The sequence below is a fragment of the Protopterus annectens genome, chromosome 7.part0 (assembly GCF_019279795.1).
Source record: "Protopterus annectens isolate FY-2018-M chromosome 7.part0, PAN1.0, whole genome shotgun sequence".
Lineage (NCBI taxonomy): Eukaryota > Metazoa > Chordata > Ceratodontiformes > Protopteridae > Protopterus > Protopterus annectens.
In genome coordinates, this window is record NC_056739.1 from 80,569,059 (window position 1) to 80,594,199 (window position 25,141).

The 25,141-nt window shown below is 44.4% G+C and overlaps 1 protein-coding gene across 1 annotated transcript in view; it reads right to left on the reverse strand.

Moving 5' to 3' along the window:
* ARL8A (ADP ribosylation factor like GTPase 8A) overlaps positions 1 to 25,141 on the reverse strand; it is a 425,175-nt gene that overhangs the window by 65,343 nt on the left and 334,691 nt on the right. Inside the window, exon 6 of the mRNA XM_044076498.1 lies at positions 12,151 to 12,221. Within this exon, the coding sequence (XP_043932433.1) occupies positions 12,151 to 12,221 (71 nt within the window). The remainder of the gene's footprint in view (positions 1 to 12,150; positions 12,222 to 25,141) is intronic.

Genomic DNA, 25,141 nt, shown 5'->3' on the forward strand with positions numbered 1-25,141 from the left:
TTCTTCAGTTTTTCTTGCCCCAGATGTCAGGTGCCCCCAGAAGGAAGGCAATACATAAATTTGTGTAATAATGCAGTGCAATATAATCAAAATACAGAAGTTGCAAGCAAATACATCATAAATGAATACCCCAATCAGGTTGTATGAAGATGTGCTAGCCTATAGGCCTGTCCCAAGAGGGGAAGGAGGGAGGGAAACCTGGACTGCAGCTGTATTAGCACTCGAACATCTACATTTATGGTAGGTACAAAACTGTACTATGTTCATCGTGCATACAGCTGCAGTCATAACAGATGGGTAGAATCCCAAAGCTAAGAAAGGGGTGGTAGGCACTAGGTGGAACTAGGAGGAGCCAAAATGCCCTGCAAGACTGCTGTGGCAAAGCCTGCTCTAGATTTGGAGTATAATGGTAGGTTGTAGTGCTTGGTGAAGGTATGCACAGAACTCCAAGTGGCTGCTTCCAAAATATCCTTGGTAGGAACTCCTCTGAGGAAGGCTGCAGAGGTGGCTGTGGCCCTGGTGGAATGAGTTCTAATGCCTGTAGGTACAGTTTTGCCATGAAAGGAATAGCAAAAGCGTATGCAGTGGGCTATCCATTTTGAGATTGTCTGTTTGGAAATTGGCTTTCCTTGAGCTCCTACCGCATAGGCCACAAAGAGCTGTTCTGATTTTCTGAAAGGCTTTGTTCTGTCCAAATAATAATGCAGTTGTCTGTGGATGTCCAAGGAATGTAGTAATCTCTCCCTTTGTTTTGAGGATTAGGATAAAAGTAGGTAAATGTATGGCCTGATTTAAAGCTACCCTGGATACCACTTTAGGCATAAAGGACGGGTTGGTTCGTAAGGAAACTCTGTCCTGATGGAAGATGATAAAAGGCTGGACAGCCATGAGAGCCTGTAGTTCTGAAACTCTATGAGCTGAGGTGATAGCCAGAAGGAAAGCTGTTTTCCAGGACAAATATTGCAAATCTGATGAGGCAGCTGGCTCAAAGGGAGGCAAGGTCAGTTTTTCCAGAATGAAATTAAGATCCCAAGCAGGTATTGGTTGTTTCCTTGGAGGTCTTAAATTCTTAGCCCCTCTGAGGAACTGTCTTAAGAGAGGGAAAGAGAATAAAGGTGGATCAGTGTTGTATTCTGCAGAAATGGCTGAGGCATGGATTTTGATGGAGGAGAAAGAATGTCCACTGCTTAGCAGTTCAGCCAAATATTGTAGTATTTGAGGTAAATTCAGTTTTCCAGGGTCCTGGCCCTTTTTCTCATTCCAGACACAAAACGCTTCCATTTTGCGGAGTAAGCCTTTCTAGTTGATGGCCTTCTGGCCTCCAAAATGACATCCTGCACCTCCTTGGAGAGTAGGGCCTGCTGTGATGCTAAGGAATCTTCCATGCGGCTAGATTGAGTGTTTTAGCTTACTGTGAAGAGTTTTGAAGCTGTGCTGAGTCAGAAGAAGAGGCATTAGAGGCAGGGTCCATGGTGGGAATGCGTCAGGCTCCTCAGGAGTGGGTACCAGTGTTGCCTTGGCCAGTCCGGAGCAATGAGGATCATCTTGGGTCTGTCTGCTCTGGTCTTCAATAGAACTTTGGGCAGCAGAGGAAGAGGTGGGAAGGCATAAACTGTCATTGATGTCCAACTGAAAGAGAGAGCGTCCACTCTCCAGGCCTTTGGATGGAAGATCCTTGAGCAGAATTTTGTCAATTGATGATTTTTGTGGGAGGCAAAGAGATCTATGTCTGGCCTTCCCCATTCTTGGATTATTTCTGTAAAAACTTTTGGATGCAACTTCCATTCGTGTGGATCTGTCATATTCCTGCTTAGGTTGTCTGCCAGCGTGTTTTCCTTGCCTGGCAAGTACTGTGCTTGTAGTTCCATTTGTAAGTCCATGGCCATGTTCCAAAGTGACATGGCCAGTTTGCATAGGGGTAAGAATGTGTTCCTCCCTGCTTGTTTATGTACCACATAACTGTGGTGTTGTCTGTTCTTATCAATAGTTGACCTGGTTGTAGAAGGTCCTTGAAAGCTATAATAGCATTTATTACTGCTAGCATTTCTTTTGATTGATGTGAAGGTGCTTTTCTTTTGGGACCATTTGCCCTGAATGCACCGATCTGTCATGTGCGCCCTCAAGGCGTAGTCCGTGGCGTCTGTTGTGATGACTTGATTTGCTTGAGGCTTGCTGAATGGAAGACCTGTGTTTGTTTGACATGCTTGAGCCCACCACAGAAATTCCTTTTGCAGACATGGAATTAGTGGTATTATTGTTTCCAAACTGTGGCTGTGTTGAGACCATATGTTTTTCAGGTACCACTGTAGTTTCCTCATATGCAGCTTTGCACATGGGACTAGTAAGATGCAAGATGCCATGAATCCCAGAGCCTGCAGGATTTTCCTTGCAGTCAGCCTGGTGCAATTTGCTAGTGTTCTGAAGTATTGAATTAGTTGCCCCTGCTTCTCTGGCGTGAGGTAGGCCATCTGGGTGTTTGTGTCCAAATTGGCACCCAGGAAAATTATCTTCCGAGAGGGTATTAGCCTTGATTTATTTTTGTTGACTGTGTATCCCAGAGAGTTCAATAACATTATTACTTAAACCAGATGTTTCAGAAGAATGTGCTTGCTGTCCGCTTGGATCAGGCAGTCGTCCAAATAGGGATATATTTGTATCCCTTGAAGTCTGCAGTAGGCAATTACTGATGCCAGGCATTTTGTGAATACTCTGGGTGCAGTAGATAAGCCACAGGGCAATGCAGAGAATTGATAATGGGTTGAACCTGCAAGAAATCTGAGGTACCTTCTGCAATTTTGTCTGATTGGGACATGCAAGTATGCCTCCTTGAGGTCCAATGTTACCAGCCAAGACTCCTTGCCCAGCATGGGAAGAAGTTGCTGGTTGCTGTAGAGTGAGCATCTTGAATTTTGGTACGAGTAGAAATGTGTCTAGGATGGATAGATCCAAAATAGGTCTCCAATCTTTTCCCTTCCTTGGCACCAGAAATAGCCTGTAATAAAAACCTTGACCTTGTTCGTGCGTAGGTACCTCTTGAATAGCTTTCATGTTTATGAGATCTGTAATTTGCCTTTGTGCCTCTGCCCTTTGATTGTGTGGCAGGTTTGGCATGCCTCTCATTTTTGGAAGGGTGTGAAAATGGAATTTGTAGCCTCTGTTTATAATGTCCAGGATCCATTTGTCCTTTGTGACAATATGCCAATTTTTTGGAAATAATACCAGCTTTCCTCCTAAGGGGGCTGCCATTTGAAACCTGTTTGGCATGCAAAGGGGAAAGTCATTGGGTTTGCTTTCTGAAAGATTGTGAGTTGTCCTCACCACCTCTTTGTGTAGGAGCTTGCCATTGTCTGCCTCTATACGATCCTTGGGATTGTCCTCTGCCCCTCGGGCGCCTGTATCTGCCTCTTTGGGGTCTGTCTGTGGCAGGAAAGGACCAGTTTTTGGAAGGCCAATTTCTACTAAAACGTGGGGGTTGAACCTGTAGAAATTCTTTCACAGTTTGCATTGATTTAGCCTTTTCCTCCATTTTCCTTAATACCTCCTCAGCATTAGCACCAAATAGTACATCCTTTTGAAGAGGGGTGTCTAGTAATTTAGCTTTGACATGATCAGGCAAGGCTTGTTCCTTGAGCCAGGCATGCCTCTGTATGACTGATCCTGTAACAGCAGCTCTACATGAGGCCTCTAGAGCATCAAAACCACATTGTAAGGTATGCTTACCCACTTGTTCTGCACTATGCATCAAATCCTGCAACTCCTTCAAGTCTGGTTGTTCAGGTTGTGACATTTTACTTTTCAATTGTGATAAAAAAAACTGTTGGTATTTTAGCATATGAAACTGACAGTTTAAGGCCCTCATGGATAAGGTAGCCGAGGTATATACCTTTTTTCCCCACCTTTCTAAGGAGCTGGAATCTCTCTCGGAAGGCAATGGATTTTTAGCAATGGAGGCCTTAACTCCCTTGGGGCCCTGTGAGATGGTTTCTGGGTCAGCAGCATGGCTTTTGTATAGAAATTGGTGTGAGTCAGGGACCCTGTAGTACCTGTCAGGCTTAACTGGAGCTGGAGGTAGAGAGTCTGGGTTAAGGCAGGCCTCCGAGTAAACATCATCTAGGATGTCCAAGACAGGAGGTATAGCCAGAGGCCTGTGCTGAGGAAGCAAGAGAAATTCCCTGAGCCTTTTCTTGGAATCTGAATAATCCTGGCCTTCCCAATGGAAGTGTTCCCTTAAGGTATGCAAAGTTTCCCCAAATGAGAAATCCTCAGTGGGGGATACAGAAGGGATGGACTCCTCCACATCAGAGTCTTCAAAAGGGGGGTAAGAATGTTCCTGATCATCAGAGTGCTCTGAAATAATGGAGCCCTGATCAGAGGAGGGGGAATCTTCCTCCACTCTAGGCCTTTTGTCCGGAGGGGGCTGAGAACCTCTGATAAGAGTAATTAAATCCTCAGCCATTTTAAGCATCTGTTTCTTAGGCATGGGGCCTGGAGATGGGCCCTGTGTAGCTGGTCTCAGAGTGCATGGTTGCTTTGGACTTTGTGAAAGCCTTGATGGAGAAAGAAGAGGAAGGTCTGAAGACACCTTGAGTGGAGGTGGACCTGTCCACATTCTGAGTTTCAACGCCAAGAGTGGCTTTGGTATCTGTAGTCGGGGTGTGGGCCGAGGAGCCTGCGACCTCGGGCACAGGAGACACCGTCAAAGACAGGTCGTCGGTAGTCAGGGGCTGTGTAGGTGCCTCGCTGAGAACCGGACCACGTGTAGTCGGCTTTGGCGTGGTGTCGGTAGTGTCCACGGACCTCGTGTGTCGGTCCTTGTCTTTGCGTTTTTTAGACAAAACCGGAGTCGGAGTATCCGACGACATAGTATAGTTAAATGCTTTCCCAAAATAATGCTGGGCGAACTCCGCCTGACGCTTAATAGTGCGTTTGTTCAATGTAGCACAAAAGCAACAGACCGAGACGTCGTGGTCTGGTCCTAAACAAGGTATACAGAGGGAATGGAAATCCTTATGCGGTATTTGCTTTCCACAAGAAATACAATTATTAACTTTGTCTGACATCGGTCTGAGGCAAGAAATACTTAGCTTTTAAGAAGACTTCGGTTTCCAAATTTTCGTAATCTCAGGAGCTGGCCGACCGGCACTTGCGAACTGCTTCTGCTTCGGGCACCGCGCGGCAAGAAAGACTGAAGAAAATGGCGTCGGCTGGTTCCTTTATACCCCTGTCGCACTGACGTCAGGGAAGAAGTGACAACCGACGCCGGACCTAGACTTTTGGAATTCGGCCGACCGAGGACCCGCCTGACGGCAGGAGAACCCATCTGTTATGACTGCAGCTGTATGCACGATGAACATTGGCAGACCCTTGTTGTGGTGACAGGCTTCTGCCCACCATCGAAACTCCTGTTGCAGGCAGGGAATGAGTGCAATTACTGTCTCCAGGCTGTGGCAATGCTGAGTCCAAACACTTTTTAGATACCATTGTAGTTTCCTCATATGCAGTCTGGCATATGGAATAAGTAGAATGCAGGATGCCATGAAACCCAAGGCCTGCAGGATTTTCTTTGCAGATAGATGGGTTTTTGTTGCCAATTTCTTGAAGTAAGAAGTCAGTTGCTTTTGTCTGGTGTGAGATAAGCCATCTGGGCAGTTGTATTTAATCTTGCACCCGGGAATATTATCTCCTGAGAGGGCACTAGTTTTGATTTATTTTTGTTTACTGTGTACCCTAAGCCAATTAGTAATCTTTTTACAAACGCCAGATGCTTTAGAAGGATGTCTTTGTTTTCTGCTTGAATTAGGCAGTCATCCAAGTAGGGATATATTTGAATTCCTTTTTGTCTGCAAAATGCAATTACTGGTGCCAGGCATTTTGTGAAGACCCTGGGTGCAGTAGATAAGCCAAAGGGCACTGCAGAGAACTGGTAATGCAATGAGCCAGCTATGAATCTGAGGTATCTTCTGCAAGATTGTCTGATTGGGACATGCAAGTATGTCTCTTTTAGGTCCAAAGTTACGAGCCAAGCCTTCTTGCCCAGCATGGGCAGTAGCTGCTGTAGTGTCAACATCTTGAATTTTGGAACTTCCAGAAACGTATTTAGTATAGACAGGTCCAGTATTGGTCTCCAGGTTTTGTCCTTTCTGGGTACTAGCCAAAGTCTGGAGTAAAATCCTTGCACCTGCTCTTGTTGTGATACTCGCTGAATGGCCCTCATGTCCATGAGGGCTGTAATTTGTTTTTGTGCCTCTGCCCATTGATTGTGTGGCAGGTCTGGCATATCTTTTGACCTTGGTAGGGTGTGAAAATGGAACCTGTAGCCTTGGGACACTATGTTCGGGACCCATTTGTCTTAGGTAACCATTTGCCAATTTGATGAAAAAAGTGCTAGGTTTTCCCCCTAAGGGGGCTGCCAAAAGAAAAGTGCTTGGATCTGGTAGAGGAAAGTCATTGGGACTGTTTCCTGTAAGGTTGTGATTTGTCTTCTACGCTTTTGGAGGTAGGAGCACCCCATTGTTTAGGCTTGTATGAGCCTTGGGGCTGAGATCTGCCTCTGGGACACCTGTATCTGCCTCTTTGTGGTCTGTCTGACACTGGAAAGGACCAATTTTTGGAAGGCCAGTTCCTGCTAAACCTGGGTGGCTGTACCTGCAGGAAATCCTTGACTGTCTGCATGGATTTTTGCTTTATCCTCCATTTTTTTCAACACCTCTTCTGCTTTAGTACCAAACAAAGTATCATGCTGTAATGGTGCATCTAATAATTTTGCTTTAACATGATCAGGCAGAGTCTGTTCCTTTAACCAAGCATGCCTTCTAATAACAGAAACTGTAACAGCAGCCCTGCAAGAGGCCTCCAGTGAATCATAACCACATTGCAAAGTATGCTTTCCCACTTGTTCAGCTGCATGCAATAAATCCTGCAATTCCTTGTTCTCTAAACATTCAGTATTTGTCAACAATTTTTGTTTAAGCAGTGGCATTAAATATTGCTGATATTTAAGCATATGAAACTGACAATTTAAAGCCCTTACAGCCAGGGTAGCAGAAGTGTAGACTTTTTTTCCCCCATCTGTCTAGAGCCCTGGAATCCCTATCAGAGGGGACAGGGTTTTTTGCAGTGGAAGCTTTAACCCCCTTAGGACCCTGAGATATAGTTTCTGGGTCAGCAGCGGGGTTTTTATATAGGTATTTATGAGAATCCGGCACCCTGTAGTATCTGTCTGGCTTAGCAGGCACAGAGGGTAAAGAGTCTGGGGACAGGCCGGACTCTGAAAATACATAATCTACAATGTCTAGAACAGGTGGAATAGCAAGGGGTCTGTGCTGAGGAAGTAGCAGGAAGTCTCTGAGCCTTTTCTTAGAATCAGAATAATCTTGGCTCTCCCAGTGGAAATGCTCCCTCATGGTATGCAGGGTTTCCCCAAAAGAATAATCCATAGGAGGAGAGGCTGAAGGAATAGATTCTTCAACATCAGAATCCTCATAGGGAAGCATGGAATAATCCTGTTCAGAAGAGGAATCAGAGGAAATAGAAACCTGATCAGAAGAATCATATTCTGTCTCTTGCCTATGCCTCTTATCAGGAGGGGATGGGAGCCCCTGATCAAAGTAATTAGGTCTTCGGCCATTTTGAGCATCTGTTTTTTAGGCATGGAAGTCTGAGTAGGAGAATGCTGTACTTGTTTCTTTGTCTTTAGTGCTGCTTTAGTCTTTGTCTTTGAAGCGGAGTATGGTTTAATATATAGTTGTGTAGGTCTGAAGACACCCTCAGAAGCCGATGCCTGCTCAGCGGCTCCGGACCCATCTGAGGGAATGATTTCCGAGTGTCCAATACCTTGAGTATCCAGAGGCCCAGTCGGCTGCACGTGGGAGTCAGATGCAGCCTGTGGCTCTGAGGTAGCGGGTGCCAGGGGCTGCGAAGGTGCCTCACTGAGAACAGGCAGACCAGCGACTGGCCTAGCAGAGGCTTCGTCGTCGGTATTGGACCTCGGATGCCTATCCTTTTCCTTGTCCTTGCGTTTTTTGTAAACTCCAGTTGTTGGCTGGTCCGACGGTATTATATAATTAAATCTTCGGCCAAAGTAATGAAATGCAAAAATCTAACCGACGCTTGATAGTGCACTGGTTAAATCTAGCACAAAACCGACAACTAGCAACATTGTGATCAGGGCCTAGGCAAGGAATACAGTAAGAGTGAAAATCTTTATGAGGTATTTGCTTCCCACAAGAAATACAATTGTTAACTTTTTCTGACATCGGTCTGGAGCAAGAAAAAAGTTTCCCCAACGGGGTACTTAGGTTTAATGAAGACTTTGGTTCTGAAATTCGAATTCGAAAATCTTAGGAGTCGGCTGAACGGCACTTGCAAACTGCTTTTGCTTCGGGCACTGCGCGGCAAGAAAGACTGAAGAAAATGGCGTTGGCTGCATCTTTTATACCCCTGGCGCACTGATGTCAGGGAGGAGGCGACAGCAGCAGACGCCGGACCTAGACTTTGGAATTCTGGCCGACTGAGGGTAGCCTGCCATCAGGATAACTCAAGAGTAATGACTGCAACAGTGAAACACGATGAACATTATGAGCTGAATTTGTTGGCCAACAGATTTGCTATGTCTTCCAGCTGAATAGAGGTGATGCCACTTGCAACTAATTCCACACATTGTTGGGTGTTGCCCTTAAGACTGCAGACATAACTGAAGAATGCCTTGTGGTTATCATTAGCTTTGGAGGCTATGTTTACCTTGAAGTCTGCTTTCAGAAACTTGACTAGTTTCCTGACTCACTTGTTTAGACTGACGGACTTATTGCTTTGTTGTGCACATTCCATCTTAGTTGTCAACAGGATTTTCATTTGTTGTACAATTTACTAATACCAGGAGTCCACCAGGCTGGCTTGTTTTTGCAGTTTACCTGGGTTTATTTCGGTCTGGTACTGCTGTTTCTATGCAGTTGTTGATATAGTCATACAGAGCTTTGATGTATGCCTCTTCATAGGTTTCTGTTTTCTGGACTTAGGCTTGCTTGGAAACTAGCTATGCCATTCCTTAATAGGGGGTAATTTACCTTAGAGAAGTTATTAAAGTTTTTGTGGTTAGGTGGGGGGACTAGTTTTACCTTTATATCAATGGAGACCACTTTGTGATCTTTTCTTACCAGTGAGGACATTACATGGGAGGGTGCAGCACTCTCCCATATTTGTGATTACCACATCTAAGATATTTGTTCCCCTAGTGGGGGTGCAGAACATCTGCTCCACGGCATTTGAATTCCCAAAGTCAAGAAATTTTTGGGCCTGCACGTTAGTGTTCTGGTTAGAGCCTGAAAATGGACCATGGAGAACAGTGCTTTATCCCAGTAGACAAATATAAATAAATAAAATATAATAAGTATAATAAGTTGTCGTGATGAAAGAATTCTGGAGCAAATATTGGGGCCACAGCTAGAAACTAAGCACCCAGGAAAATGATGAACTGAGGAAATGATGGAAGCAGCAGTGTAATAATACAATGAAGAGGAGCAACAGGTGAGACAGGGGCGTGTGCACATCATTTTTTATGGCAACAGGTCAAGGGCAGACTTGCCTGAATACTAATAGAGGGTTTTCAGGATGTTGCACTGAAGCACCTGCAGTGTATAAGCATCATAAACTGATATGTTTATTAGCAAGAAGAGAGAATAACTTAAATTTATAAGGGTAGTAGCATACACAGCATAAATGTTTGCATTATGGGATATATGGGTAATAGTGAAGGAATGGGTCTAGATAATATTTCTTTTTAACTCTGTTTCTTTAGTATTAGGATAGATGAACAAAACATGATATATTGAACAAATATAAATTACATGTGTTCCATTTATAAAAAGGATGCCTTATTAATAAGATGTAAACAAATACAATGCTGTGTATTTAATAGCACCAAGATTGAGTAAGGTGTTGAGATGAATAGTACTTCCAGTTTTATAAATTCTATCTCAGGTCTCCCCTGAAAAAAAGCTACTAGCCTAGTGGGACTAACCTAGTCAACAAACGGATAAATAAAAACTAAAATAAAAATATCTGTGTTGAGGGCTGAGATAAACTGCTATGTTTAAATGTGCAAATTATGGTGAGTACAGTATAAGGCAAATGAACAGAGATAGTACGGATGTATTTAAAAAAATGCACAGTAAAAATATAAAAGAAGAGAAGCACAGCTGTGTTAGGTACTTACCACAAATGTAGATGTTCCAGTAGCTTCACTGTCGTAGAAATAACTCCTGGAATTGGTCTACCAAGTGGCAGTCCAAGACTGGCCAAAATACCAGAGAATTTCACCCCCCCCCCAACTTACCAGATGCTTTCCCATTTGATGTCATGGATATAAAGGTTCTTTACAGGATGAATAGCTGGGACAAGGGGCTTTTTAGGGTACACATGCTTGGATATTATAAAATCCATGAGATCCTTAGCTAACTTTTAACAAGTCCTGCGGGAAGGCCTGTGAGTAGTGCAGCTATGGCCCATGTAGCTAAGGCTACTGCAAACCAATGACAGGTCTGTCTTCAGAGGCTTGGGCCAGTAGCTGGATGTGATGTTAGTTTGGAAGGTCTCAGGTCACAGACTGGCAGCCGTAACCTGGATCCCATCCCCTAATACCCACATGGACATGAAAATATGTAGGATAACTCTCTTTCCCGCTGTAATAAAAGTCTGGGAATCAGAAACCGGAATCTACCCAGCAGTGTCAAACCAGACTGATAGCTGCGGCTGTTTGGCCAAGTGGCAATTGGTGCTTCATCCAACATGTCAGCCTCCCTATTGGTCTCGATAGAAGCCTTCATGAAATAGGAAGGATGTTGTTGGTGATGTCAATGAAAGTACCTTACCTCCTTCAACAGTCTCAAGGCTGGCAGGGCTGCTGCTAACAGAAATGGTGTCATCGGCTCCTATAGTTCCCCGTCTTTCAGGTACTTCTTCTGCATGGAGTCCTTTGAGGATCAGGTGGAGGCCACGGACAGACCAGTACAAGGGTGTGATATCTTCTGCTCTAAATAATTTTGCAAGGTTTCAGCCCTATACATAACAGTGCAGGAGTAAAAGAACAACCAGAGGGGAGAATTGGCAATGTCATACTCTGGACCCAGGCAAAACCGACAGCATGGAACTCCCAGTGGGGAATCTGTTTTCCACACACTAGGGAATTATTAGAAGTTTTTTTCCTGACACCTACAAAGCAATTACAATAATAATACAAATCTCCCTAATGGTGTACTTTTCTGAAAATTTTTCTAGACTGACAGAGGTACTCCTGTGTGAAGTTGATTGGACTCTGACAGCAAGCAAGAACCAAAAAATGGCACCATCTGATGACCCTTTATAGCCCCGACATACTGATGTAGGATGGGGGGGCATCTCCTGGGCCTAGCATAAGGTGAAATTCTCAGGTAATCGGGACAGCCTTGGGTTTCTGCTCAGTAGAATCCTAAGAGTTATTAAAGGAACAATGAATTAAGAAAAACGTCAGTATTCCTGTCTTAGGGCATGGAGTTTTACTGATAACCACTGTTGTCTTATTTGAAGAGAGCCACTGCAAGGGAATATTTCTCCTTACCCTGCTCAGCCATGACTCCAGAGAAGCACATTCCCTGGCAAAACATGGGGGTGGGGGTTGGGATGTGTGTAAGACTTCCACAAAAAAGAATAGATTTTAATTGCAAATTTCTCCTCAATGGACTTGCATAAAATAAATTCATTTTTCAGTATTTTGGTTAGAAATGTTCATGTATCATTCATGATAGTCAACTTCAGGATTATGATTACTAGGACGACACACTAGAACTCTGTCAAATAGCCTATTACTTTTACTGCTGTTTTCCTACAACATGCACAGCTTTAACTCTGCTATATGGCATTGAATGCTTGCTCCATATTATTAACATGATATACAATGACAGTGTGCACACTTGCTAGACTGTTCACTTCCTGCTGCTTCAACTCATCTGGTGATTCCCCCAATGACTTAACTTGCATTCCCAGAACTCTTAGAACACCTCACCTATAAACTGAAAATGTGTTGGCCAGTGCACCACTCTTTAAATACATGGAGACAAACAAATGCAGTAGCTACCTGAGGCGGATAACAGTTTAAACCAGACTGAGAATCTCACTTACCAATGTTGTCCTGTTCCTTGCAGGAAATGGAATAGCAGCAGATTTCTCTGTCCTGGATAGCTGAAAGATTCCTGTTGTTTTAGAGAAATCGGGGAAAAAAGGAAAATAGAATAGTTTAGCTTGATTTGGACAAAAAATAATGTCCATTGTCTTTCTAAAGTATTAGAAAGTGATAAATCAACTAGCAGTCAAAGTAACACCACAGCAAAAAAACAGCTGTGTGGTAGATACCCATCATAACTACAGACGCTCAAATAAAAAGATCACTTAGACAGAGAATTCATAAAACCAAATGTGATAAAAATGCAAGCGGACATCAATCTCTCAACCAGATATTAAGGTAGTTAAACGTTCCTGTGGACATGTGGTTACCTTTCACACTAAGAACATACAGAAGCTCAGTTGTAGAAGACACTAACTCGCATCATAATGTCTTTGGTGCTGATTCCTGCCCAACTGAGACATGTTAGCAACATGTGCTCGAGTACTGTGTAAACCTGTGGACTTCAGCCATGCAGAGGAAGAAAATAACAGCGTACCAAGACCCAACTCTAAAAGCAGACTGTGGTTAAAGTAATACCCTTAGAAGGAAATGAGCACTGAAAGTGCAACGGTGTTTGCTAGAGACAATTATCCGAATCAAAAAACACTTCAACCTTACAGCACACACACTGTGGGATAATGCCAGTAATATACACGTTTATTTGGCAGACCCATCTCTTACGGAGTACCAAGGGCATGCGGCCCTTCTTCAGCAATGTTCTCCTCAAAAACATATAGCTATCGTGAGTAGCCACCCACAAAATACTATGCTCATTTGAAGGATCACTGCTACAGTGACTTAATAAAATAAGTGGGAAAGTACCAAGTGTGCACTACCAACACATGTACAGGTATAGATGGGCTACATAATACCCTGAAAACTGCCATGGCAAGTCCTGCTCTATCCCTGTACTGTGTATCCAGTTAGTAGTGCTTAAAGAAAAAGACAATGGCTGTCCAAGTACCAGCCTCAAAGATGCTCTCAGCAGAAACATCTCTACAGAAAGCAGCAGTAATGGCAGCTGATCAAGTTTGGTGGGCCCTGACCTACCCACACATAGCCATACTTGTTTGTCACAGCAGGTGATGCACTTGACTACCCAAATAGAAAATATTTGATCACTGGAAGCCCCTGCTTGCCTTGAATCTTAACTTCTACAAGTGTCGCACCCTTACTGTACACATACATCTATGGTATGCAAAATGTTTTCCTCTCTTCTTCTCAGACTCTAGTAAGAAGACAGGTTACTAAATAGATGGTCTTAGAGGCAATAAAGAACACACTGCAGGCAGACACAGCAATTCCCTGTCTGTGTGGACAAATATAAAAGCTCCTTTGCACATCTTTGCATTTGAGAAATCTTTCTGGTGGAAGTAACTGCTAGCAAAAAAATAAAGTCTTCTGAAATCGATATGCTTGGTCATTTGTGTTTGGAGGTCCAAAGACAGGCACAGCTAACCACCTGTTCTGCATCCAGTTATGAGGGGTGGGATTGTTAGGGAGTGCTGCATGCTGGAATGGATACATCCTGGACGTTCATTTCCTGTATCATCACTGTGGTTAGCCACACTACAAAGCAGCAGTGAATGCTCCAGGGTTTGTCAATGTGCCACATCACTGTAGCACTGGAATGTATCTGGTCTTGCTAAGGCAGTGGACAGCCAACGTTTCTTTCAGGCATTCTAGATGCTCCATGGACCATAATCCTTCAATTCTGAGATGATGACAACTGGTGTCCTAAAAGCCCGCTGGAATGCATTACTGTCAACTTCTGATGTGGCACTAAAACAAAATGAAGGCCCTGGCTTTATCAAGAAACACCACCAAGATGTTTACTTTATCAGTTGTTCCATGAAGACATCCTTCCTTGGTGGCTCTGATGGCTGTGGATATCTTTTTTCACTAACCATCCCTTGGTATTATTTTCCAGAAGCTCCCATGCAGGAGAGTAACGTGGATACACACCCATGACAATGCATACTGTGAAATCATATGCTAACTAAGTGTGCTTGACCTATGTGTCCACCAATATGTCCCCCCCTAGCTACTACTGGGCACAAACTCGCAAATCAAGAACAATATCAATATATGCACACTCAAGCATATATCTGCCTGACATTCAGGGAATCCATCCAACTTGTCAAATGTAAAGGCTATTTTCCCATAGGGGACAAGGGGCAGAGATGGCAAATTTCTGAATCATTACCAATTCATCAAGAAAGGCTTACAATTTTAAATATGACAGAAATGTTCTTACTGTATCATCTGAACTATGGAGTATCCCCTGATGGGTCACTTGAGGGGATTAAGCACTAACCAGAAAAGAGACCAGAGTGGAAGGAAAAGTACAGCTGTGTACACTTACCATAAATGTAGATGTTTGAGTGTATTCACTGTTGCAGTCATCGCATTTGGGGTTATCTGCCTGCAGGTAGCCCTCAGTCAGCCCAAATACCAGAGACTTAGTATTTCTGAGTTGGTTGCCGTCACTCCAGGACTGACGTCAGGTGTATAAAAACAGGCAGCTGATGCCATTACATCAGTTTTTCTTGCCCCAAATGTCAGGAGCCCCCCAAATAGGGAGCTAAGTTATGGTGGGGAAAACACCACCCGTAACAAAGTAAATACCAATCCCAATACCCCTAAAGGGGGTGAGTAGTAGACAGAGAGGAGAGAGAGACAAGGGGGCTGGAGTGAGGAAAACCAGGACTGCAACAGTGAATACATATGAACAGCTACATTTATGGTAAGAGTACACAACTGTACTATGTTCTCCGTGTTTCAATGTTGCAGTCATCAGATTCCCAAAGCTGAAGAAGAGAGGAGGCAGTCAAGAAGAGTTGGAGCTGAATAGTATGTCTTGCAGGACTGCTGTTGCAAAACCTGCCCTGGATTTGGAAAAGATAGGCAGGTGGTAATGTTTGGTGAAGGTGTGTACACAACTCCAGGTAGAAGCTTCCAGGATGTCCCTGGTAGGGACTCCCCTGAGGAATGCTGCAGAGGTGGAAGTTGCCCTAGTGGAGTGTGTTCTGAACCCCTGGGGGGTTGGTTTCCCATGGTGCTTGTAGCAGAAATGGATGCAGTGTGCTATCCATTTGGAAACTGTTTGCTTTGAAATGGCCTTGCCCTATGCCCCTGCTGCAAAGCCGACTAGTAACTGGTCAGATTTCCTGAAGGTCTTAGTCCTATCAAGGTAGAATCTGAGCTGTCTGTGCACGTCCAAGGAGTGCAGGATCCTTTCCCCTTTATTTTGAGGATTAGGGAAGAAGGTTGCAAATGGACAGACTGGTTGAGAACCACACTGGACACCACTTTGGGCATAAAGGAAGGGTTAGTCCTGAGGGAAACCCTGTCAGCATGGAAATAAGTGCTTGTAGCTCAGACAATCTTCTAGCTGAAGTGACGGCCAGAATCAAGGCCGTTTTCCAAGAGAGGAATTTTAACTCTGCTGATGCTGCAGGCTCAAAGGGGGGTAGTGTGAGCTTTTCCAGTACAAAGTTAAGGTCCCATGCAGGGTTGGGTGCTCTCCTAGGCAGCCTAAAATTGTTTGCCCCTCTCAGGAACTGTTTGATAAGAGGGTGAGAGAAGAGTGGTGGCTCACAGTGTTGTAATGAGCCGAAATGGCAGAGGCATGTATCTTAATGGAGGAGAAGGACAGGCCTCTGTGCAGTAGATCTGCTAAGTAATCCAGGATTAGAGGCAGGGAGGGCAGAGTTGTGTCCTCTCCTTTAGACTGGATCCAGAAGCAGTGCCTTTTCCACTTATCAGCATAGGATTTCTTGCACTGGGTTCTTCTGGCTTCAAGAATGATGTCCAGCACCTGCTTGCTTAGGCTGGTTGCTTCGGGAGAGTTCAAGGAATAAGCCAGACTGCAAGATTTAGGGTTTGCACTTGTGGATGCAAGATCTGTCCCCCCTGCTGAGAGAGCAGGGTTGGGTTCTGGTGTAGGTGCCAGGTTGCAGAGGAGTGGGTACCAGTGCCGGCATGGCCAATCCAGGGCAATAAAAATTGTCCTTGGTCTGTCCTGTCTTATCTTGAGCAATATTTTTGAGAGAAGGGGCAAGGGGGGAAAGGCATAGACTGAGAGATTTACCCACAGGAAGGATAGGGCATCCACTTTCCAAACCCTGCTGTGAGGTGTCCTGGTGCAAAATTTGCTGAACTGGTGATTGCAGGGGGAGGCAAAGAGATCAACCTCTGGGGTCCCCCATTTCTGAATCAGAAGGTTGAAGGTGCTGGGCTCTAATTGCCACTTGTGTGGGTCTAGTAGATTTCTGCTTAAGTCATCTGCCAGTGAGTTTTGTTTGCCTGGCAGGAATGGGGCTTGTAGATGGACCTGCTTGTCCATGGCCATGTTCCACAGGGCCATGGCTAGCCTGCAGAGTGGATAAGAGTGGGTTCCCCCCTGCTTGTTGATGTACCACATAACTGTGGTGCTGTCTGTTTTTATTAGCAGGTGTCCTGGTGAGAGTAGGGATCTGAAAGCTGTCAGAGCGCTGCACAGCTAGCATCTCTTTTTGGTTGATGTGCAGACAAATTTGACATGGGCTCCAGTGGCCCTGAATGCATTGTCATCCATGTGGGCCCCTCCAGGCATAGGCTGAAGCTTCTGTGGTAAGGGTCTGGGCAGCGTGGGATTGAGTAAAGGGCAGTCCCTTGTTGTGGTTGCATGCTGCTGCCTACCAAAGAAACTCTGCCCTTAGACAGGGTATTATAGAAATGACAGTTTCCAGGTCCTGAGAGTATTGGCACCAAAGACTTTTTAAGTACCATTGAAGTTTCCTCATATGCAGTCTGGCATATAGAATTAGTAGAATGCATGAGGCCATGAACCCTGGGGCCTTCAGGATTTTCCTTGCAGATAGCTTGGTTCTGGTGGCCATTTGAGTAAAGTATTCTGTCAGATAGGCTTGTTTTTCTGGAGTGAGGAATGCCATCTGGAATGCTGTGTCCAAGCTTGCTACCAGGAATACAATCTTTTGACTGGGGACTAGTTTTGATTTCTTTTCATTGATGGTGTACCCCAGGGAGGTTAGAAGGTTTTTTACAAATGTCAGGTGCTGCAACAGCATTTCCTGACTGTCTAACTGAATCAGGCAGTCGTACAAGTACGGGTAAATTTGAATATTTTTCTGTTTGCAGTAAGCAATGGCTGGAACCAGGCATTTTGTAAATATTCTGGGAGCAGTGGATAAGCCAAAGGGAAGTACAGAGAACTGGTAATGCACAGATCCCGCCCTGAAGCTTAGATATTTCCTGCATGACTCCCTTATAGGGATGTGCAGATAGGCTTCTTTTAAGTCTAGGGTGACTAACCAGGAATCTTTGGCTAGCATAGGCAGAAGCTGCTGCAGGATGAGCATTTTGAATTTTGGTACCACCAGGAAGGTGTTGAGAATTGAAATATCTGGGATTGGGCACAAAGTGCCCTCTTTTCTGGGTACCAGGAAAAGTCTGGAATAAAACCCTTGACCTATCTGTTCCGCATGAACAGACTTAATTGCTCTTATAGAGAGCAGGGATTGAACTTGGTTTTGTGCCTCTGCCCACTGTTTGGAGGAAGGTCTGGGAACCCTTTTGGGGTTGGCAGAGTGTGGAAGTAAAATTTGTACCCCTGGGATACTATGTTGAGGACCCATTGGTCTTTGGTGATGGAAAGCCAATTTTTACATGAAGGGCAAGTTTTCCTCCTAGGGGCACAAGCAGTTGGGCAGAGGTGGGGAGTGGAGTTGAGAAGTCATTGGGAATTCTTTCCATAAGGGGGTAGTTTAGCACTCCCAGCTTTAGAGGTGAAGGCACTCCATTGCTTAGATCTCTGCATACCCTGAGACTGTAGTCTGGGGGGTCTGTTTCCCCTGGGTCTAGGTTGAGATGTCCTAGAGGGGGATAGAAAGGACCAATGTTTCAAAGGGAAATGCCTACTGAATCTAGGAGGCTGTACTTGCAAGAATTATTTGACTGTCTGCATAGATTTAGCTTTTTCTTCCATTTTTTTAAGAACCTCTTCTGCTTTAGTGCCAAACAGATAACCCTTGTTCAAAGGAGTGTCTAATAACTTTGATTTGCCATGGTCTGGCAAGGTCTGCTCCTTAACCAAGCATACCTTCTCAGTACAGAACCCGTGATTGCTGCCCTGCAAGATGCTTCTAGGGCATCAAAGCCACACTACAGTGTATGCCTGCTGACTTTGCTTGCAAAATGCATAAGCTCATGCAATTCTTTATTTTCTGCACAGTCTGTAAAGGTAGCTATTTTTTGCTTAATAATATGTTGTTGGTACTTCAGCATGTGAAACTGACAATTCAAAGCCCTAATGGCGAGAGTTGCAGAGGTATATACTTTCTTACCCCATCTGTCCAAAGCTCTGGAATCCCTGTCCGAAGGGGTGGGATTCTTAGCTGTAGTTGTTTTGATACCTTTAGGCCCTTGGGAGATGACCTCTGGGTCAGCAGTAGGATTTCTGAAAAGGAATTTGTGAGAATCAGGTGCTCTGTAATACCGGTCTGGTTTCCTAGGAGCAGGGGGTAAAGTATCAGGAGTTAAACTGGATTCCATAAAGACATCATCCACAAAATCCAGGAATGGTGGGATTGCTAATGGCCTATGTTATGGCAAATCTAGAAATTCTCGGAGTCTCTTTTTGGACTGAGGATAGTCTTGGCATTCCCAGTGGAAATGCGCTCTTAAAGTATGTAAGGTTTCCTCAAAAGAAAAATCCTCTAGAGGAGAAGCAGAGGGAATGTATTCCTCTGCATCTGAATCCTCATAAGCAGACAAGGGCATGTCTTCATAATCAGATACCCAAGAGTCGTCAGACTCTTATTGGTTCATAGGTTCATACTAGGCTATCTGCCCTAGGGCATTTATAAGCCTAGCCAGAGTATGTTTGGCTTTCGCCACCCATTTTAAATTAATTTTGCTATGCCCTTTTTCGAGGTTAGTATACTCTGCCTCTGTCTAACAGTGACACAGAAGTGATACCCGGGGTAAACCTATGATCTCCCATCCACTCATCAAGATTCCTCTTGAGGAGAGTCAATGAGGGACTCTGCCTAACCTGGACTGGGATTTTATTCCAGAGTGAAGGGAGCCTCTGGGTTATGAATCTGTCCCTCCAGCATGTTCTATTTATTTCAGTGCTGAGGTTCAAGTCTCTCGAGTGTGTAGCACGATGGGATTTGGATTTTTTGAGGTGCAGCATGTCCCTTAATTCCGGGTTGGACATGGCCTTATACGTCAGGCACAGGTCACCTCTGAGCAGGCGGTATGCCACTGAGTAGAGCTGGAGTTTCTTTAACCGGGCAGCATATGGCATCTGTTTGAGCCCTTTGATCCTCTTGGTGAGGTACTTTTGGGGTCTTTCCAGTTGCTGCAGGTGTTTGGTAAGGTACATCCCAAAAGGGGCATTGTACTCGATTATGGGCCTGATGAGGGATGAGTAAAGAGGCACGATGACCTCCCTAATCTAGATGTGAATCCCTTCATGATTAGGTGGGCTATATAAAATGTTTTTCTAACCACTTTGGCCATGTGGTTGTCAAATGAGAGATTGCTATCAACTTGGGTCCCCAGGTCCCTAATTACTTCTTCTGTACATAATGGATTACCACCTATGTGGTAATTTGTGGCACTTTGTTTTTGCCAAAGGGATGACTATACACTTTTTGGCGTTTAGCTTGAGGCCATGGCTCTGGCACCAGTTGTCTGTTTCTATGAGGCCCTTTTGGAGGATGCTTATGTCGGCTGGAGAGTCGATTATGGCGCCCAGTTTGCAGTCATCTGCGAACTTGGTCAGCCACAGTCCTTCCGTGTTGGCCTGTACCTCTGAGAAATATATACCAAACAAGAGAGGTCCCAGGACTGAGCCTTGTAGGATGCCACTTGTAACTGGTTTGGAGTCTGACATGGCTCCAGCAATTCTAACCATGTGGGTTCTGTCCTTGAGCCAGTTTGCAACCCATCTAGTGACATAGGGGTTTATATTTAAGCTGGTGAGCTTATCTATAATGCCCGAGTGGGGTATTGTATCGAAGGCTTTTGCGAGGTCCAGATAGGCTGTGTTGACCACCTTCCCTTCGTCAATGGCCTTGGTGACTGTTTCAAAGAAGTCAACCAGGTTCAAGAGGCAGGATCTGCCCTTAACAAAGCCGAACTGGGTAGGATCCAGTGTCTGTAGGTCCCCAATATCTTTATTTATGAGGTCCATGATGATCCTTTCCATAGCTTTGCAGACCAAGCTAGTCAGGCTTATGGGGCGATAGTTTCCAGGGTCCGTTGAGGCACCACCTTTGTGGAGAGGGACCACTGTTGCTGTACGCCACTCTTTGGGTACATATCCTGTAGTAAGGCTGAGATTGAACAGTAGTTTTATGTTTGGGTTTAGCTCTTCTTGGAGTTCATGTAGGACGCAGCCTGGGACACTGTCTGGTCCCATTGATGCTGTGTTTTTTGCTTGGTCTGTTAAAACTACTGGGGACAGGTCTCTTTTGCTCTTAGCAGGGGAAAGCTGACTTCCCCTAATCATCATAAGGTCCTCTGCCATTTTAAGCATTTGATGATGTGGTGAGGGAGCAGGTGCATGCACTTTGGTCATCGTTTTTTAGGCGTAGTGCGTACTCTTGGCCTTAGAAACTTACACAGAACTGAATACGTGAAAGAAGTCGTCTGTTTGAGTCGAACATCGGTAGTGCGAAGAACTTCCTCAGAAGCCGATGCCTGCTCAGTGGCTCTGGGCTCATCCAAGGTAGAGACATCCGCCGGTTCTGTAATCGAAGAAGAGTCTCGCGGCATACCGGACCTCTGAACGGGTCTCAGTTGAGGCCTGCGAATCCATTGAAGCGGGCATCAGGGGCTGCAAAAGCACCTCACTGAGTACCAGCATACTGGTGACTGGCTTAACGGAAGCGTTGTTGGCAGCTTTGAACCTGTGCGGTCTGTCTCTGTCTTTATCCTTACATTTTTTCGGAAGATCGGTAGTCGGATGGCTTACCAAAGCCAATTCAGAATACAAAGATCAAGAACAAAAGTTGCTAGCAACAAAAAGGGCCCGACAACAAATAGTCTGGGCATTGAACAAGGCACGAAACCGACAGAGGGGTACGTCATGGTCTGGGCCTAAACAGGTGATGCAGTAAGAATGGAAATCTCGGTGTGGTATTTGCTTTCCACAGGCAAGACAATTGTTAACTTTTTCTGACATCGGTTAGAGTAAAAAAAGAGGTCCCTAACAGGGTACTTATCTTTAGAAGAGTTCAGGACAACTCAATTTGGAAACAAAAATGCAGGTAGCGGCCGACCGGCACTCGTGCGAACTGATTCTGCCTCAGGCTCCTCGGCAAGAAAGACTGATGTAATGGCGTTGGCTGCCTGCTTTTATACACTGATGACCTGAAGTCAGTCCTGGAGTGACAGCAACTGATGCTGAAATAGTAAGTCTCTGGTATTCGGGCCCACTGAGGGTTACCTGCAGGCAGATAACCCCAAGTGTGATGACTACAACAGTCAAACAAGAAGAACACTGAACAGTTCTTGTAGGAACTCATCATAACTGTAGATGTTTGAGTACATTTACTCTTGCAGTTCTAACCAATAGCATATATTACCTACAGGTAGCCTGCACCTCATCCACTGTCCAGAGATGTACCATCCATCAGTGGCTTTAGCCAACTTGTTCCCACTTGGGCATCGGGATGCTGATGCTATAAGAGGGATGTCAGCTGACATCATATTTTGATCTTTCTTTTTCTGCCTTGGCAAGAAGCTTGCCTCAGGTGCCAGAACATGGACAGAATCAAGAAAGAGATGGATTACTCCACTGACCAGAGGATCCATCCACAAAGCCCCAATCTTCCCTTCTGAGAATTAAGGAGTTGAAAGGGGACGGAGGTCTGGTAGGGATATGAGAGTCACTGTAGGGAACAAGGCAATGAGGGGTATCCACTCCAACCTCAGGATGTTCAAAAAGGATGAGAGAGGGAATGAGGAGCAACATGACAGTGAATGCACCCAAATATCTACAATTACAGAACGTTTGTAACAAAAATGTTCTTTGTACTATTCACTGTTGTAGTCCTAACTGATAAAATGACTAAGAGGTGTCTGGATCCAAGTGCATTCACCATGAAATTAGACCTTGCAATACAGCAGATGCAAACCCTAACCTGGTGCTGGATGCAGGAGGGAGAAAGTACACCAGTGTCAGAAATTACCAAAATATAGACGTTAGTGAAATCTGCTCCTGTGGTTCTTATTTTGGGATTCTTGCCTGAAGGTAGCCTAAATGACTGGCTCAGTTTCCAGAGCTTTACCCTCCCCAGGACCTTAATTCATAGCCTCCCACTACTTCACATGGACTTTAGTGATATGGAAGATGCATTGATCAATGCCAACTTCAGATCTTTCTTGTCCTGGCTAAAGCTAGGTACAATAATTAGTAGGTGGGGAGATAGCTGAACTGCAACAGAGAATCTACTGTAACATGCACATTTAAGACAAATTTCTAACACAGCAGTAGTATGTTCTTACTTTAAGCAAGATTCCTAAAGCATAAGGAGATATGCTGGTTGGAGATATCACCCTTGAGTCACGCTTGCCAATCTCTTTGCAACTTTTTCCATTTGCCAGATTTTTTTTTGACCGTTTTGGTTACAAAGGTCAAGATTTTGCAGGGTAGTTAATGCTGAATTTAGGTCCTTGGGTATGAAAAAGTTGTCTGACAGGCAGCATGGTCTTGACTTCTAGCCTCCACTGTCTTGAAAGCTCATTCTGTTGAAGATTCAAGGAGGAGATCCTTGTCCAAGGGTACATTAAGAAACTCCACCTTTGCATGGTCTGGAAGGGGCTATGTCCTCACCAGGAATTTCTCTATACAGACCCTGTAGCAGCTCCCTAAAAGTTGCATCCATTTAACCACATTTCTTGGAGTATTTTGCAACCTAAAGTGAAAGGTCACAGAGTTTGAGCACTTCCTAGTTCAGGTCTTTATCCTGTATTCCCTCTGCCTTAGCCCTTATCTTTTCCAGCAGCGACTGCTGATAGGTAAGCATGTGGTAGTTTAAGGCTCCGACAGACATGGTAGCAGAAGTGTAAACCTTTTTCTCAAACCTTCTGAGCATCCTACTCTCCTGACATGGACAGTAATGTTCCAGGATAGAATCCAAGAATGCCAGATTTGGATAAGGCAAAGGATTCTTAATGGAATTTGTGGGAATCTTTTTTTTTTTAAACACTTTTATTACATTATCACAGACACAGGCAAACATCCACTAAAAAAAAAAAATATATTAACATTTTTCATTGCATGCCTTTTCTTTCTTTATAACTATCATGAGTCCAGCATTTGCTCAATTCCTGCCTTGCCTTAAACATCATTCCTCCTCCTGAACATTATTCTGCATATATTGCTCCTACAAATCCTATTTATTTTGTATGTAATTTGCTCCTTCCCTTTTTAAAGATTTCCTCATTTTCCAGTTCTTTTAACTCTTTTACAATATTCAGTACTTCTAATAAATTTGGTTTAGAATTTGATTTCCATTTTCTAGTAACTGCTTTATTGATAGCCAACAGAATTAAACTCAACAAGGCTTTACCATATATAGGCAATTCAGATCCAGTGTCTCAGGTCTAAAGAATAATTTCCTTAATTATAGCAATTTGCTCTCCCAACATTTCTAACAGAGTAATCTGTAGCGAATTTTTAAAATCTGCCATCTCATTACACTCCCAAAGCATATGTTTCCAGTTAACCTCTTTTCTCCTAGGGTCGGCTTTAGGCATAGTCAAACTAGATAATTGCCTAGGACACTGTGCTTGAAGTTTTTGCAGGGGCATTCTTTCCCTATTTATTTTTGTTTCTTTACTCTAAAAATAAATAAATGCTGCACCCCAAAGAAAAAAAATGCACCCCAGAATGCTGGGCCATCCATGGGGCAGGGGCGACTCTAAATCAAGGTACACAGAGGCAACATGCCCCCCTGTGAAACAGCGTGGACCCCTGAGTTTCCCAGTACCTGAAAAAGTAGAAATAAAAAAGTATCTGTTTTTACTGTTAGACGACTCAACCTCTCTTTTTCCATTGCACACACGGTGCAGTGTCAGGAACAGTTGGCTGCAGGTTCCTTTCAGTGGCCCCCACACTTCCCATGACACTTGGCTTTAAGTACAGCCAATGAAAATGAGCAGAAGTAGCAAAACAGAGGAGTCCAATGTGAGTCAAAGAATGAGTGTAGACAGGCATTTCGTGAATACTCTGGGCGGAGTAGATAAGCCAAAGGGCAATGCTGAGAAATGATAATGCTCTGAACCTGCAAGAAATCTGAGGTATCTTCTGCAGCTTTGTCTGATAGGGACATGCAGGTATGCCTCCTTGAGGTCCAGAGTTACCAGCCAAGACCCCTTGCCCAGCATGGGAAGGAGCTGCTGTAGAGTCAGCATTTTGAATTTTGGCACAATGAGATAAGTATTTAGTGCGGACAAGTTGAGAATAGGCCTCCATTGCTTTTCTTTTCTTGGAACAAGGAAGAGTCTGGAATAAAATCCTTGGCCTTGTTCTGCGAGAGGAACCTTTTCTATTGCTTTCATTTTCATTAAGTTGGAGATTTGTTTCAAATCCACTGCCCTTTGATTTGGTGGCAGGTCTGGCATGCCTTTTCTTTTCGGTAATGTGTGGAAATGGAACCTGTATCCTTTGTCTATTATTTGTAGTGTCCATTTGTCCCTTGTAATAATGTGCCAATTCTCTGAAAATAAGGAAAGCTTTCCGCCCAAAGGTGCTTCCAATTGAGCCCTGGTTGGCAGTGTCAAGGTAAAGTCATTGAGTCTGTCCTTGTGCAGCAGTTGTAGGCCCTGCACTACCTCTCTGGTTGGGATGCTGCCACTGACGTCCTCTGTAGGAGCCTCTAGCTTGCCCTCTACCTCTGGCACGCCTGTTCTTGCCTCTCTGAAATC